Genomic DNA, 16,130 nt, shown 5'->3' on the forward strand with positions numbered 1-16,130 from the left:
ATAAAAGCAATAATAACAAAAATAGCAATAATAATAACAATAATAATAGTGATGATGATGATTATGATGATGATGATGATGATGATGATGATGATGATGATGATGATGATGATGATGATGATGATGATGATGATGATGATGATGATGATGATGATGATGATGATGATGATGATGATGATGATGATGATGATGATGATGATGATGATGATGATGATGATGATGATGATGATGATAATGATGATATTTTAGATGGTTTTATTAGATTTTTTTGTGTTAACAATGTACAGATATGTATTTAGCAGTTAAATCAGTTGTGCAAAAAAAAAAAAAAAATGTCATGGGATACTAATGCCTGTTTTAAATCATTGTGTGCAGCGTACAATGAATTTATTCAAAATGCCTGCGAACAAAATATACAAGATCTTCAAAGACAAATTGATGTGAGTTGTTCAAATTACAAATATTAGGAAAGTATTACAAATGAATAATTATGTAATAATCAATTTAGATTTGTACTAAATAATTGTATTTTTATCTCTAATTAATATCTAAGAATTGCTTTACTGTATAATTTTAATTTAATTGCTGTATTGTATAATTGTGTTTTATTGAGGATGTAAGATTTAAAAGTGATTGAATTTGTGAGTCTGTTTCCTGATATAAATGGTATATCATTTCGTTTGAAATTTTTTGGAAATGTTATATCATTTCTTTTCAGCTTAATTACACCAAATTTAAGGATTGCAGCCTATATCGAGTTATTAATGGCTGTTTTTAAACTTATAAATATAATAAAATACTATTTATTAAATAGTATATAATATTACATTTATGATAATATTAGAGGCCAATAATTAATATTAGAAATCACATGCAACCCTCAAATCAATTTTTATTAACTTATTTTTAGATTAAAATTTTAGTTCTAGTGGGTAACAAAAGACTTTTTATTCAAATGTTAGTTTAAAAAACCATCTTAGTATTTATAAAAAATCAGCAACATTGATAAAAAATTTTATTTTTAGGTTTTGATAGGCATTACAACACATGGTGGATCATTCAATAGTTTTTCAACAAAAGAAATTATCTACACCGAAAGTCTTTCCGTTCTTGTCAGCCTAATAAATACACCGAATTTAAATATTGCAGTATATGTCAAGTCATTAATGGCACTTTCTCAACTAGGTAAGTCCTAAAAGTCATTTTGTTCATCATCATTATCATCATCATCATCATCATCATCATCATCATCATCATCATCATCATCATCATCATCATCGTCATCATCAACATCATCATCATCATCATCACCATCAAAAAGATATGGCTTTGCAAAATCATAAAAGGCTTTGCAAATGGACATGTCACACAAGATTGAGTTTCAGTTGATGGAACAAATAATGATACTTTGCTTAAGTAATGGTAGTAAAAAATAAGAAAAAGATGCAACTGTAATGGGACAGAAACTCATAATTGGACATAATAAGTTATACTCATAACGGGACATACTCATACGCTAGAGTGAATTCAATAAAATTACTATGTAATTGTGAACTTTATCTATAGAGAAAAGCTTAATAGAAGAACCAGATCAAATATGGCAGCAGTTTCCATACACAGATGAATAAAAGATTTTTAGAGATAAAGAATGAACCAGGAATAAGGAAATGAAAAGCACTATAAAGAGAGTCAATTTTTTTTTTTTTTAAAGTTTTTCTATGTTTTACTTAAACTCATGTAACTTTTAAAATAATAGAAATAGTTTTTTTCTGTAAAAAGAATCAAAACAATAATAAAATTTGTCAACTTTTAATGTTTAGTAATATGATTTTAACTTTTTAAGAATTTCCAATAAATGCACAGATTTGATAATTTAAGCCGAATTTCAATAAAGTCATGCTACTTTTTGTTAAAAACAATCTGAAAACCTATATTTTTTGACATTTATTAAAGAGAAAGGTAATAGAGTGCAGTGTTGCTAATAAAAAGCACACAAAAGAATATTCTATGGAATTAAACTTTTTTGACAAATTCTTACGAATGTAAATGCCCAGGCCATGCATGTTGGAGTCTTTACAAATTAAAGGAAGATAACTTTTAACACGAAAATCACAAGATGTGACGGTAGAACTCAAATTAGTCTCACAAAGAGTAAGTAGGTCTGGTGAACTTTGCAAGAGATAAAATTCAACAGAAGAGTAATATACTCAACAAAAGAGTAATACGAATATTTGTGGTCTTACTTCAAAGACCACAGATATTAGTGAATGATAGATTGGGAGCACCTGATGATGATGATAGTTTTCAACTATCAATTAATTATATACTATATATTTATATGACATGATATTATATTTTTTTAATAATATATGACTGGCAATTATATGACCTGACTGTTAAATATAATATAACCTGACCTGACAGTTACATTGAGTTTTGTGATCCTCGTTTTTAGATCTTAAATCCCTAATTTTAGTTTCTAAATGTAACACCTGCATTTTTAATTTATTCATTTGTTCCGCATTAACTAAATGATCAACTTGAATACTTAACTCCTGATTCCTATTTAAAATGAAAAAATCTTTTGCATCTGGCAGTTTCTTTTGTGGAGCTTGAGACAGTTGCATTTAAAAAAATGTTTTTTGGTTCATTTTTTGAAGCTTTAAAGTTTTGTAATTTTGTTTTTGTAGGCTTGCTAACTTTATGAAGGTTTTGTCAAACTCGTCAGTCAATTTTATAATCAATTGACAAAGATGAGTATAATCAATTGACAACTTATGCGGTATTAGTCTGATTATCCAATAAGAAAGTTCTAATGTAACTGTTTATTTAATACTTTTAAATTTATCTCAATAAAACAGTTGGTTTAATAATATTCCTTAGATAACAGCTTAGGATGTAACACCTATAAGGTTTCATCATTGTTTTAAAATGTAAATACAAGTTTGCACAAGAAACCTTGAAATAATATTGACTGACACAGCTAGTAGTACATAAAATATTTTCATAATTTTAATATGCATTTGAAATTTAAATAACATGTCATCCATCAAAAATATTATATTTTGCATTTAAAATGGAAAATTTTTTTATAATAAATGCATTGAAAATAGACTTTTTATTAAAAAACACATGGGTGACATAATATTCAGATTATTTATGGGTAAGTGTTCTAAGTTTCAACTGTCAAGCATGTAGATAAGTTAGGCAATCTTAGTTGACCCAAGACAGGTTCACTGTAAAAACCATGAAAAAAGTGATCCCAAATCATTAACAATATCTAAACAAATTTTTGTTTTATTTCATCTGATGTTAATATTTAAAGATGTTTTTTTATATTGTTTTAACTTTTATATATATGTTTTTTTTTTAATGATGAAATTGTTTATAGAAATGATGTTATTTTATTGTTTGTTAATTTTTATACCTGTTATGTGGAAATAGTTTCTTTTTTTCTTCTTGATAAACTCATGAGGTAATGGTTAACTTTACATTGCATAAAACATTCGTGATTTAGAATTGGATTAGAGATCTCCAGAGTTTTTGAAATGGAGAACCACAGTTGCCATTTTCCAGCAACCAGAAAGATTTATGCACTTGTTAAATAATAACAAAGAGAGTTCTGGAGAATATTTTTGTGACATTTTAGATATTTTATATCTGTCACTACCTTACAAATAATATTAAGATATAAGATCAGCCTTGATTAGCAAGGTTTGTGTTTCAGAGTTTAGGACTGCGAGAGAGTTGCAAATAAAAAATAATTAAAAAAACCTTGTGGAAAAACCAGTCACAACTGACAAAATGATTCATTATCATCATAATTGTTGTCATCATCATCATCATCATCATCATCATCATCATCATCATCATCATCATCATCATCATCATCATCATCATCATCATCATCATCATCATCATCGTCATCATCTTTATAGAAACAGTTTTAGCTTTTTTTAGCTTTTTTTTTTTCTTTGAACTTCATATTAACACTTTCCAGTATTATTTTTGCTAAGACCAGGGGTTGGAAAATAAGTGTTGAATTTCGATGTCCCCTGGACCGTTTTTGAGACCTTTTCAAGAGGGGCAACCCGACATATTTATTTTTACTGAAAAAATGAACAATGATAGGTTAACCTATCCTCAACAGATCTCAAGAATGGTTTGAGGGTGGCGATATCCAATATTTCGACCTCTGGTTAAGACAAGCAATAGTTTTGATAATATATTGTCAATGTAATCACTTTTTAGTAATAGTAATAGTAATAAGTTTTTTTAATTCCCATAGAAATATCCTATATGATGAACAAGTGGGTTTCAAATGACTTGGCTGCCTTTAAATCATTATTTAAAATAAAAGACCATTACCCAAAATGTAGGCAGACCCTTCTTATCACCATAAATCCCCATGCTTTATATTTAAAGAAGAAGATGTTGGAAAAGTTAGTCAAGTGTGATTTCGATGAGCAGTTTTATATGAGGAAATTGAAGCTGCCAGTTATTAGCAGGTCAATTGAGCTTACTAAACTATTTGGTTCCCATATATGGATCCTGTTCAAGATAGTTGAGATTTCTGTTAGAGAAGTGGATCAAGTGAGATGTCAGTCATATATATGATATATTTTAAATTTTTTTAAGCTGATAAAATGTGTCAATGACTACACTGAAAGGAATTTCTGGCTGATCTAGGACTTGGTTGGAGGATACAGATGAGATTACATCCAACAGAACCTCATGCTGGTTGCCAGAGACAATAGAAAAAGTCTTGGCAAAGACTTGACAAAGAAGCAGTTCAAAAATGTTCAATTTTTTTAACTGGAAAGATATTATATATATATATATATATATATATATATATATATATATATATATATATATATATATATATATATATATATATATATATATAAATATATATATATATAAAATAACCCTTGGAATCAGGAATAATGAGTTCAGCAATATTTTGCCAACATTAATCTGTTAGAAGTTGGGATCAGGTCAGCAAAAAAAATTTGGTTCAAAAGTTTCTCTATAAAACATAGAGTTCCCTAAAACACTTTTAGGTCTGCAGTTAGTTAAACCCTAATTTTGAGGGCTAATATATATATATATATATATATATATATATATATATAATATATATATATATATATATATATATATATATATATATATATAGTAAAAATTTTATTTTCTTATCTTTTTAAGTTGTTAGTTATTGTTTATGTTTTCTTTTTGTAGCTAATAACAACGAAACCAGATTTAGCTTACAAAAAAAATTCAATCTTGGAACTTCTTTAGTAACCTTTATTCTACGAAATTATGACAGCTCCAATAATCAACTTAAATTGCAGGTACTTTGCATCTAAGCTTTAAACAGTTATAATTAATTTAATTCATTCAGAGTTGTTTTAAATAAAGGTAAGCAGGGGTATTTTGTATTGGCCTTCTATAAAAAGTACCGCTCCATATCAAGACAAAATACCTTTTATTCTTGATCTAATACCATTTATTCTAATTTAGTTTGTTATACTTGGTTAGAATGCCAAAATAAATTATACCTAGGCGCTGGAAATTTGTGCTTTCATTTGCAAAATCATTTAGAATAATTTAATCATTAATTATATTGGTTGTATTAGAAATAAAAAACTAATTTTAAAGTTTAACAATTTGCTTAGTTGTAAGATATTAAGCATTTTATTTTAATTCCTTAATTTATTTATTTATTAAAAAAATTTTTTTTTACTTGAAACCTGAGTATAAATTTTAATGTTAACAATAATTGTATTATTTTTTTTTTTTCTGTATCTGATAAATAGCCTTTGACTGTTTTTAATATTTAATTTAGAAAAGAGTTTTATTTTGTTAAAGTTCTTGTTCTGTTTATATTTTTAGATAAATAAGAAGTTTATAATTTCTAAAAAAAAGTATTTTAATTTCAGAGCTTAAGTTTGATGCAGAAAATGACATATAAAAATAAAATTTTTGTTCCTGGTATATATGTTAGTGACTTAATCAGTCATCTTGTTAAAATAATGTAAGTGTTTTTGTTTTGCTTTTTATTATTTTTTTTATACTTCACCTCCCCAAGGCCAAGAAGGCCACTACAGATGAGGAGGTTACTTGTGGTTATAACCCTCTCTCAACTCTCTAACTCCGAAACAGGAACCTTGATGAACAAGGCCGCTGTGCAAAGAAACAAGTTGAGTGTGGTACTACCGGGGACGTGGCGGAAATCAAACTCGGAACCTCTTGCTTATGAAGCGAGCGCTCTACCTCTACACCACTACCCCATAGTGTTGAATTATATATTTTTTCTTTAATTAATTTATCTTGACTACTTAATAGTTTTCTTTATTACTTTATAGTCACACATCAAAGTCTTCAGATCATGTTTTGGCTGCACTAGCTGTTGTTGCAAATATATGTCATCACAACAAAAATATGCAATCTTGTTTAAAGTCAATGGTATGGTTTTTTTTTAAAAAATAAGAAAGCAAATTTATTGCAATAATAAAAAAAAAACTCAAACACATATTTCTGTTCATTTTTCGAAATAGTATTAATTTTTCTACCAACAATCTTGAAATATCTTCCTGAATGAAAGAATATTTTTTATGTTCAAGTTCAATTAATAGATGGTTTCCTATTCATCCTTTTGTATTTTTGTAATTGATTCAAGGCAGATGAAGCAATCCTTCTTAATGGTGATAAAGAGAATTTACGTAGGAAAACTCTGATATTCATTCCTTCCATCCTCCCTTGTTTAATTGTGGCTATTTGTTGTAAGAATTTGTAAATATTACACACTCAATCCTTATCTGCAAATCAGGTTTACTAAAAAGGCCATTCTGTTATAAAAGTTAGATTTAACTCTTCCATAATGTCCATAATATAGTTTGTTATGCTTTCAAAGAGATTTGTTTTTTGAATTTCAATTGGTTTTCAATGTTTAGTCATTCAAATTTTATCCAAAAAGTGCAGTCACAGTGAGAAGTTTTTTGTTAAAATGGCAGGTAGAGAAAAAGTTCAGTTTATCAAATGAAAAGTAAACAAAAATTATGGCTGGTGGAAAGAAATGAAAAGTAGATAGAGAGGGTCGTCAGTTTAAATGGAGAAGCAACTAAATTAAATGTGCGAAAACGTGATTTGATAGTCCTTTTGATAATAAATGAACCAAAGTAAAAAGTTTCAGTCTTAATAACTGCTATGTAAATTTAATTTTTAAATGAATGAACTTTTTATCTTAAGCTTGCTATTTTAGTTACACAAGAGAAACAAAAAAAAAACTGTAAACTTTTTCAGAAAGTTTTGTTTCTTTTCTATATTTCTATTGTAATTGTTATTTTTATATATAATAAAAATAACAATTACAATAACTTAATAAAAGTTTTAAGAGTTATTTTTAAACTTCTATGTCTTTAATGTTTAAAAAAATCCATAGTATATGTAACTTATTTAAATGTAATTTTTTTTTATTATACTTAATGAATAAAAAAATATAACTTTTAAAATATATGTTTTTTAATCAAAAAGTATAACATTTTTTAACTTTTGTTTACTGTAATTATCTCTTCTTTAATTATCTTTAATTTAAAAGGCGCTTTAAAATCACTTTAAACCTTTAGTGAAAGTTAAACGAACAGATTTGCTAAGATTAAAATTAAAATTTTAAAAATAGAATGATAGTAGACAAATTTATTAGATACTTGACACAAAAAAATAAATAATAAATGTTTGTAACTAACAAAAATGTTTATAAATAACAAAAATGTTTATAACAAAAATGTTTATAAATAACAAAAATTAAATATTTTTTATTCAAATAGTTAATTTTAATTTTACAAATATTAACATTTAATTTTTCAAATACATACATTTAATTACTAATTATTTAAAGCATTAATAACTAATAAAATTAAATTTAATAAAATATAGTTGATAAATGTTTAAAATAATTTAAACAATTTTCAATAATTATTTACAAATAGCATGGTAATTGCAACAAAAGTGTTTATTAAATTCCTAAGTAAAATAGTGACTATTTTAAATATTCAAATAGTTAATTTTAATTTTACAAATATTAACATTTAATTTTTCAAATATATACATTTAATTACTAATTATTTAAAGCATTAATAACTAATAAAATTAAATTTAATAAAATATAGTTGATAAATGTTTAAAATAATTTAAACAATTTTCAATAATTATTTACATATAGCATGGTAATTGCAACAAAAGTGTTTATTAAATTCCTAAGTAAAATAGTTTTTTTAACATAACTCAAATAACATGGTTATGTCCACCAGTAAATTCATGTATTCATAGTGATGCTTTTTAAACAACTACTTATCTTTGGATAAAACTAAACAAGATAAAAACAAATGATAAAGTTATTATTAAAAAATCATCATTCATGGCACCGGTTTTAACTAGGGGAGAAGGGTGGGGTGGGGGGATGAATCTCAAGAACATCATCCCCCTCCTCCCCCAATGTCACTAAAAAAAAAGCGGTATCCCCAAATAAAGTATGTTTGTCACTGGTTAGACAAAATCTTTTTACAATGGTTTCTAGCTATAGTAAACAGACTTCTATTTTCTGAAGAATTGTTTTGCTGATAGATATAGAAGTAATGGTTTCAATTAGAATTGCAGCAGCACAATGCTAGGAAAACCATGGAGAAAAGTGAGGCTTGACTTAGTTAAGTAAGAAGCACATTTGTCAGCAGGAAGATAAAAGATTTCTACCCAAGGGTCATCACAAAGAAAATCACAGAAAGAGTCCCAGTCAGCTTTAAGGTAGATTTAAGAGGTACAATGATAGGGGGATTCTGATGATGAAGAAGAATGAGATAATAGTTTTAGAGAGATTAAACCGTGATCAGACGCACATAAGGGTGAATATGGAAAAACTGAGTACTGACTAGGATTAGAAATAAGACATAAGCCGAGTAGAGAAGGTAAATTATTGGGATTGTCTTGACTATTTTTGTTTAAGATGAGAAAGGCAAAAGTTGTGGGCCTTATCACCTGCAGAGTCACTGACACTAGACCCAAGTCATTCAGTGTGATGAACATTAAAGTCACCAAAAACAACAATATTGGCTGACGAATAAAGAGAGTGGGCTCGGTCAATTTAATCAGAAATAAAAGAGTGCAGTCTTGAGATGAAGGAGAGTGATATAGAACAAAGAAAAAAGTGATAAAGTGAAGTGGTGCTAAACGAAAGCACATAAAAGAATAGTCTGCAGATTCAAACCAAGTTTTCCAACAAATGGGTGAGTTCTTACGAATGTAAATGCCCATGCCAAACATTTGACTATTAAAGTCTCTACAAAATAAAGGAAGATAACTATTAGCACTAACATCACAAGTTGAGTCAACCAAACTCAAATTAGTCTCACAAAGAGCAAGTAGGTCTGGTGAACTTTGCAAGAGATAAGACTTAACACAAGAGAAGTTACTTCAAAGACCACAAGTATTAGTGAATGATAGAGAACTTGGTGATGACAATGATTTTTTGCATTTTATAGTTTTTAGTACTTAAGTTATTTTTAAATTTGTTAAAGAGCTTGACTCAAAGCACAGGTAGTACTCAGTACACTATTTAATAGTCCAATTAATTGCCTCATTACTATTAATAAACCCTAAGTCATAACAAAGGGCTCCAAATGGGGCCTCAACAATGTACACCAAAAGTACCAACAGGGACACCATCTAAGCCCAACATGGCACTGTAAGTACTCTAATACTTTTCAGCTGTTGATGGAATCAGCCTCTTTGAGAGCTACCTCAGAGTTTGGGAAACCTGACTATCATCCGACCTCAGAGCCATAAAACTGAGCTGTACCCTTATTAGGAGAAAACAGAATGAGTTGCCTTGTCATAAAAACAATGACACAAGCAAAACCCATGTTTTGAGTTAAAACAGCTCGAGCATTCAATATCCTAAATTTGAAACAATGTCTTATAAATACATCTATGCCAGCCTAATAGTTGAAGAAAGTGTGCAAAGCTGGTCAATGGATAGAATCTGTTTATCCCTTAAGTTTTTGTCTAGGAGGCCTTTCACCAGACAGTTGTTGAATGCATTTAATGTCTGCCTAAGATGAGTATTTTTATTGACACACCATCTCTAGTCTTTACTCAACCCAGAGCCACAAAGCAGTGGGTGTTTTAAGTTGTAGTTGGCTTCTCCTAGCCTTTGCCTAAAAAAACATATAATGCAAGGCAGCAGGGCATGAAGCAGGTTGTACTGGGTTACATTTTACCAGTTGCAGGATAACCTGACCTGACATAGTCTTCAAAAATTCTCTCATTCACCTAATTTTGCGATTGAAATATGGAATTAAAAAAAAAAAAATTGAAAAATTTAAAAGAAATTCATTGTGCAATAATTATAAATTTAATTGCAGTTTCATTTGTAATACCCAGTGGCATAGGCACGATCATAGCTGATCATTAAACATATATCTCTAGATACAGTAACAATATCAGATTTAGAACATAATGCAAGTGATGAAGAAAATTTTATTAAAATAGTAAACATTTTGAATAGTTGGTTTTTTTTGTTTTTTTGTTTCTTACTTTTAAGCATTGTTACTTACTTTTAAACATGGCCCGAGAATGTGTTTGTCACACTAAAGTTTGGCCCACAACATGTCAAAGGTTGTCCATACCTGGTTTGAATGGTTAAGAGCAATATTTTTGCAAATGTATTTTTTTTCTAGATTAAATGTAAAATATTCACACATTTTTTGACACTAGATCTTCAAAAATCCAAAACACAAAAGAGTATTCAATGCATCTGTATTTCTTATTAGAATATTTAAGTTGGTTTTCATAGTTCTGGTAATTTTGGTCTTTCCAACTTATTTTAATCTGGAAGAAATACTTGACAAACTGAATGCAGAACTTTTCAATAACAATTATCCTTTTCTTTTTTTTAAAACATCTTTACCTCCAGCAAGCAACCACTATTAGAATTGAAAGTTACTGCAAGAGAAAATATGAAGTTTATAAAGCAAGATACCAATTAACAGATGACTTAGATTGCAAATTATGTGAATCATGAAATTAAGATAAAGGGAGTGTATTCTAAAGAACTGATGTTCAAGGAAAAAAAGCCAAAAAGGAATTTTTGGAGAACTTTCACAGTAAAAGGGTAAGACTTGATTGAATGATGAGTAACACAAGAATAATTTGAATGAATGATGAGTAAAACAAGAATAAATTTTAGTAGATGGCACAAGAGATGCTAGCTCTTTAGAGCAGCGCCCATTATAGTATATATAGAAAAGAGTAAGATAAGCAACATTACAACTATGTGACATGATTGAAGGCTGCAAGGTCAGGTCCAACTATATTTACAATAGGTTTTTATACCTTGTCTAAAAAAGAAAGGGCATCATTTAATTTAAAAACAAGATGAAGTTAATCAATCTTTAGTTAAAAGGTAATCAGTGATTGTCAATTGAAAAGGCATTATTTTGGAATAGGATAATGCAAAACTTCATCGTGCAAGACAAAGCTTAGAAAAAAATTATGATTTGGGGTGGGAGGTATAGCCTTAACCATCTTATTTGCCTGATTTTTTGTCATCAGATTTCCATTTATTCTGATTGCTACAAAATTTTGTAGTAATGAGAATAAACTTACTGTCTTCAGGTATTTTGCACAAAAAATAGTTAATTTTTATTGATCCTACATTGCAAATTTGCACACTATTTAATCATAATTATTGATAAAGACTAAAAACTTGTTAAGAGTTTATCTGTTTGAATTTAATATTAAATAAGGATATTAGTTGCTTGTCCTCTGATTTTCCCCTATTATTTATGAGGTACTTAATATTAATATTGCCAATATAATGTTATATAAAAGAATCAAGCAAAGGATCTGAATATTTGATGATGGATCTGGTATATAGGTTTCAAGAATGAATTAAAAAAAGTCAAGTACTCAATAGTATAGAATAATCAAAGAAGATATAAAATCTTTCTGACATTGATGAACTATGTTAATCGATGGATATCAAAGTTTTGCTATAATTATTAGCTTAATGAGTTTTATTGAGTTCAAAAAATTCTTACTTCTTATAGAATTTGGAATACATTGTTTTATCAACTGCAAACAAAGTTACCTTAGAGTTAAGATTTTGAGGAAAATCATTTAATATTTTGGGTAGAAGTCTGTAGCATTCCTTTTGTATAGTAAAACTTTTGTAGTAAAACCTTTTGGTTGTTGTCATTAAGATGTAGGCAAGACTTATTGTCAGACAATAAGTTATAAGATTCAAAGGCCTTACTTATGTTAGTTAAAAGACATTTGTAATTGTAACATACGTAATAAAATGTATTTTTTATTATATTTCCATTTTTGTCTTTAACTTTTATTTCCTATTTCGATCTTCTATATTAATTTTCCTACATACATCTTATTTCTTTTGTTTTCCTTCATTTACATATCCTATTAACTTGTTACATAACCTTATTAATTATGTTATATATATTCTATTTTTATCTTTCTTTCTTATCTTTCTTAATTTATTTTATATCCTCTTTTGTTTAAATTAATTTAGTCCTCCTATTTTATTAAAATTTAATAAATACATCTTCAATAAAGTTTTTTTATATCTAGGATGATGTCAAACTGCTTTACAAAAAACTGTTCCAACTTCTCTCTCATTCTGACTTGTCATACAGCATAACAAGTTTATCATTATTAACAAGTCTTGTACTTAATGAAGAAATGGGGATGAAGGTATTTTATGGAAAAAACTTAACAAATATTATTCAACTAATATTTAATACTTTGGTCACAAAAGAAGACACCATGTGTTGCCAATATGCTGCTGACCTTTTAATGGATCTAATGGCTTGTGACAGAATATCTAGAGTAATTGCAGAGTAAGTTTTGTTTTTTTAATGTATAGCTGCAGTTAAAGTTTCTGAATGTGATCATAGTTTTATTAAGAGCAAATGTGCAGTTAAAATTCACATTATTTTGATTGTAATTTGAAATAAAATCAAAAACAACAAAACTCAATAGTTAAAAATTTTGGCTTTTTTTTTCTTTTTTTTCTTTTGTGATATTGAATGAAATTCTTTTAAAAGAATCCTTCTATAGGGTGTTTTTTTTATAGGTATAGAACTTGAAGTTAACAACACTATTTTAACTGGCAGCCATTTTGTTAGCTGTCAAGTGATTTGTGTTTAGTTTGGTTTGGCATTTCAGCATGAATAGACTGACGCCTGAACAATGCTTCCAAATTGTGCAAATTTATTTTGAAAACAATAGTTCTGTTCGAAATTTGTATCAAGCACTACGTCCATTTTACAGTGGATATTTACAGACATAATCATCCATCAAAGCAATTAATTCGATTAACTGTGGACCGTTTTACTCTACATGATAATATGCACCCACAGAGAGGCCGTACAGTACATACTGAAGAAGCCATTGCTGCTGTAGAGCGTAGTGTAGAGGAAGACCTAAATCAGTCTATCCGGCATAGTGCAGAGGAATTAACACTGTGTCCATCCACTTTGTGGAAGATTTTGCGTAAAGATCTTGGTTTGCGTGCTTACAAAATCTTACTCGTGTAAGAACTGAAGCCACCCGATCACCTAGCAAGGTGTACATTCGATGAATGGGCCCAAAACAAGATTGCCACCAATCCCGATTCATAAAAAATTTTTTTAGCGATGAAGCTCACTTTTGGTTAAATGGCTACGTCAATAAACAGAACTGCAGTGTTTGGACCGAAGGCAATTCTCAAGTGCATGTTGAGACACCCTTACATCCAGAAAAACTGACTGTTTAGTGTACTTTATGGGCTGGTGGAATCATTGGTCCGTATGTCTTTAAGAACGATGTTGGCCAGAATGTAACAGTAAATGGTGACCGCTATAGAGCAATGATTACTGACTTTTTCATTCCTCGATTGAACAACCATAATGTGCAGGAGCTGTGGTTTCAACAAGACAGTGCAACATGTCACACAGCTCGTGCCACTATCGATTTACTGCATGAAACATTTGGTAACCGCGTAATTTCAAAATCTGGGCTCGTGAACTGGCCTCCAAGATCATGCTACTTAACACCGCTTGACTATTTTCTGTGGGGATATGTAAAGTTGCTGGTCTACGCCGATAAGCCGAAACGATCGACCATTTGGAGGACAACATTTGCCACATTATTGCCGATATACGGCCACAAATGTTGGAAAGAGTGATTGAAAATTGGACCTCCAGATTAGATTACGTTTGAATCAGCCATGGCGGTCATATGCCAGAAATCATATTTAAATTATAATGCCAAAACATTATCTTTTGAATAAAGTCAATTACATGTCATTTTTAAAAAAACGACTTGTTTTATTCCATTTCAAAGTTCTATACCTCTAAAAAAAACACCCGCTATTAAAGATTATTTATTATTAAAAATAATATAAAAGACCACTATAATTAAGAATATTATCATAAAAGATTATATCTAACTTTTTGTATTAATACTTTTTATTAGGACCGATGTGTTCATCACTTATATTCAAAGAATCTTAAACCTTATTCATTCAACTGATCCTCAAACTACTGCTAAGGTATTTAGTTATTGTTTTTAATTGTCGATTAGACTATGGCAGTAAGCCCCTACTAAACTAAATGTTGAACTTAAAGATATCTTTTGATTAATTCTAAAATATTTATCTAATAATTACAAAACTGTGTAAAACTGTGTATGACAGGCTGCTGTATAATAACAGACTTAATATTATGGTTCTGCAGTAAAATGTAGCGCACAACAACACAAATCAGCCTTTATTGTTGGTCAAGTGATCTTTGTTTAAAAATTTGCTGTTTTTTTTTGTCACCAAAGGCCATATCCAATTTTGCTCAAACTTTACAAAAAAAAAGTTTTTTCAAGCTCTAGTGTCCTTAAGCTTCTTAACTCATAAAACTGTATATGGTATACTATGTATCAGACTAATGCAGTATAGTGTAGTTAAATGCATAGCAGAATACTACAGTATAATGTAGTTTACATTATGACTGCCGTAAGTAGTGTGGTTTACTTTTTAATAGACTGACAATATGTTGCACAAAAAAAAAATATGTAAAATTTTAATCATTAAAAATTTTTTTGTTTAGATTTTTGAACTTCTAATTTTATTTTGTGGTAAAGAGTGTACTTCCAGTAAAATACTTAAAATATTCATTGACCAATGTAATGATGAAGAAACTCAATTACAGAGTCTCACTTCTTCTCAAGCTGTATTGCATTGGATAGCTCAACCTTCTGCACAAAATGATGATGTTACTGGACACTCAAGCTTGTTATCAATTGTTTTTGTTAGAGAAATAATTTCTGTAAGTTGTTTTTACTAAAACTTATGGATTTTTTTTGTTTTTTGTTTTGTTTCATTACTCATTCATGTGTAATGACAATTAATATCTTTAAGAATTGTTTTATCTTTATTTCAATACAAATTATTTATATGAGGTAGTTCATATCTATGTGTTTTTGGGTAAATTTCTATAAATATTTACCTTTATACATATATAGAAATATGTTGTACCACTTATGTTATACCATATATAGAGAGATATGTTGTATGGTGTGTTTATAATTTAAAAAACGTTAATTATTTTGTAAATGTTTATTGTGTTGAAATTGGTGCTGTTTTCCCAATTATACAATGATTTGATATTCATAGGATTTGCAAAGCATAATCATCATTTGATTAATTTTTAAATTAGTATAATAAATGTGTAAGTTGTTTATTTATTTCTGTAGCACTATTTATATAATTATGAATAATATAACATTGTTTTATAGCTAGCTGTGCACAATGGTTTATCAGATAAACTATCAAGTTATGCTAATTATTTGTTCAATGTGTTGTTGGAACATCTTAATTTGAATGATGAGAAGATAAACAATGAGAAAATACTAAAGCATAAGTGTGATAGACTTGCACGAGTTGTTGAAGTTATTATTTATATCTTTTCCTTTTATAAAAAATTTTACTTATATTATTTGCAAACAAAAATCACGCTCTTTTTATAAAAAAGAAAGTGGGAGGAGGGGGGTAGGATTCTTTTTAATTTATTAAAATTTTAAAA

At 28.4% G+C, this 16,130-nt stretch overlaps 1 protein-coding gene across 1 annotated transcript in view; it reads left to right on the forward strand.

Annotated features, from left to right (window-relative positions):
- Positions 1-275: 275 nt before the first annotated feature.
- LOC100212562 (protein CIP2A homolog L) overlaps positions 276-16,130 on the forward strand; it is a 76,043-nt gene continuing 60,188 nt past the window's right edge. Inside the window, exons 1-9 of the mRNA XM_065812301.1 lie at positions 276-440; positions 1,026-1,185; positions 5,245-5,357; positions 5,946-6,040; positions 6,372-6,471; positions 12,646-12,914; positions 14,533-14,608; positions 15,156-15,374; positions 15,844-16,006. Of these exons, the coding sequence (XP_065668373.1) occupies positions 333-440; positions 1,026-1,185; positions 5,245-5,357; positions 5,946-6,040; positions 6,372-6,471; positions 12,646-12,914; positions 14,533-14,608; positions 15,156-15,374; positions 15,844-16,006 (1,303 nt within the window). The 5' untranslated portion in view covers positions 276-332. The remainder of the gene's footprint in view (positions 441-1,025; positions 1,186-5,244; positions 5,358-5,945; positions 6,041-6,371; positions 6,472-12,645; positions 12,915-14,532; positions 14,609-15,155; positions 15,375-15,843; positions 16,007-16,130) is intronic.

Source organism: Hydra vulgaris, chromosome 12 (assembly GCF_038396675.1).
Source record: "Hydra vulgaris chromosome 12, alternate assembly HydraT2T_AEP".
Taxonomy (NCBI): Eukaryota; Metazoa; Cnidaria; class Hydrozoa; order Anthoathecata; family Hydridae; genus Hydra; species Hydra vulgaris.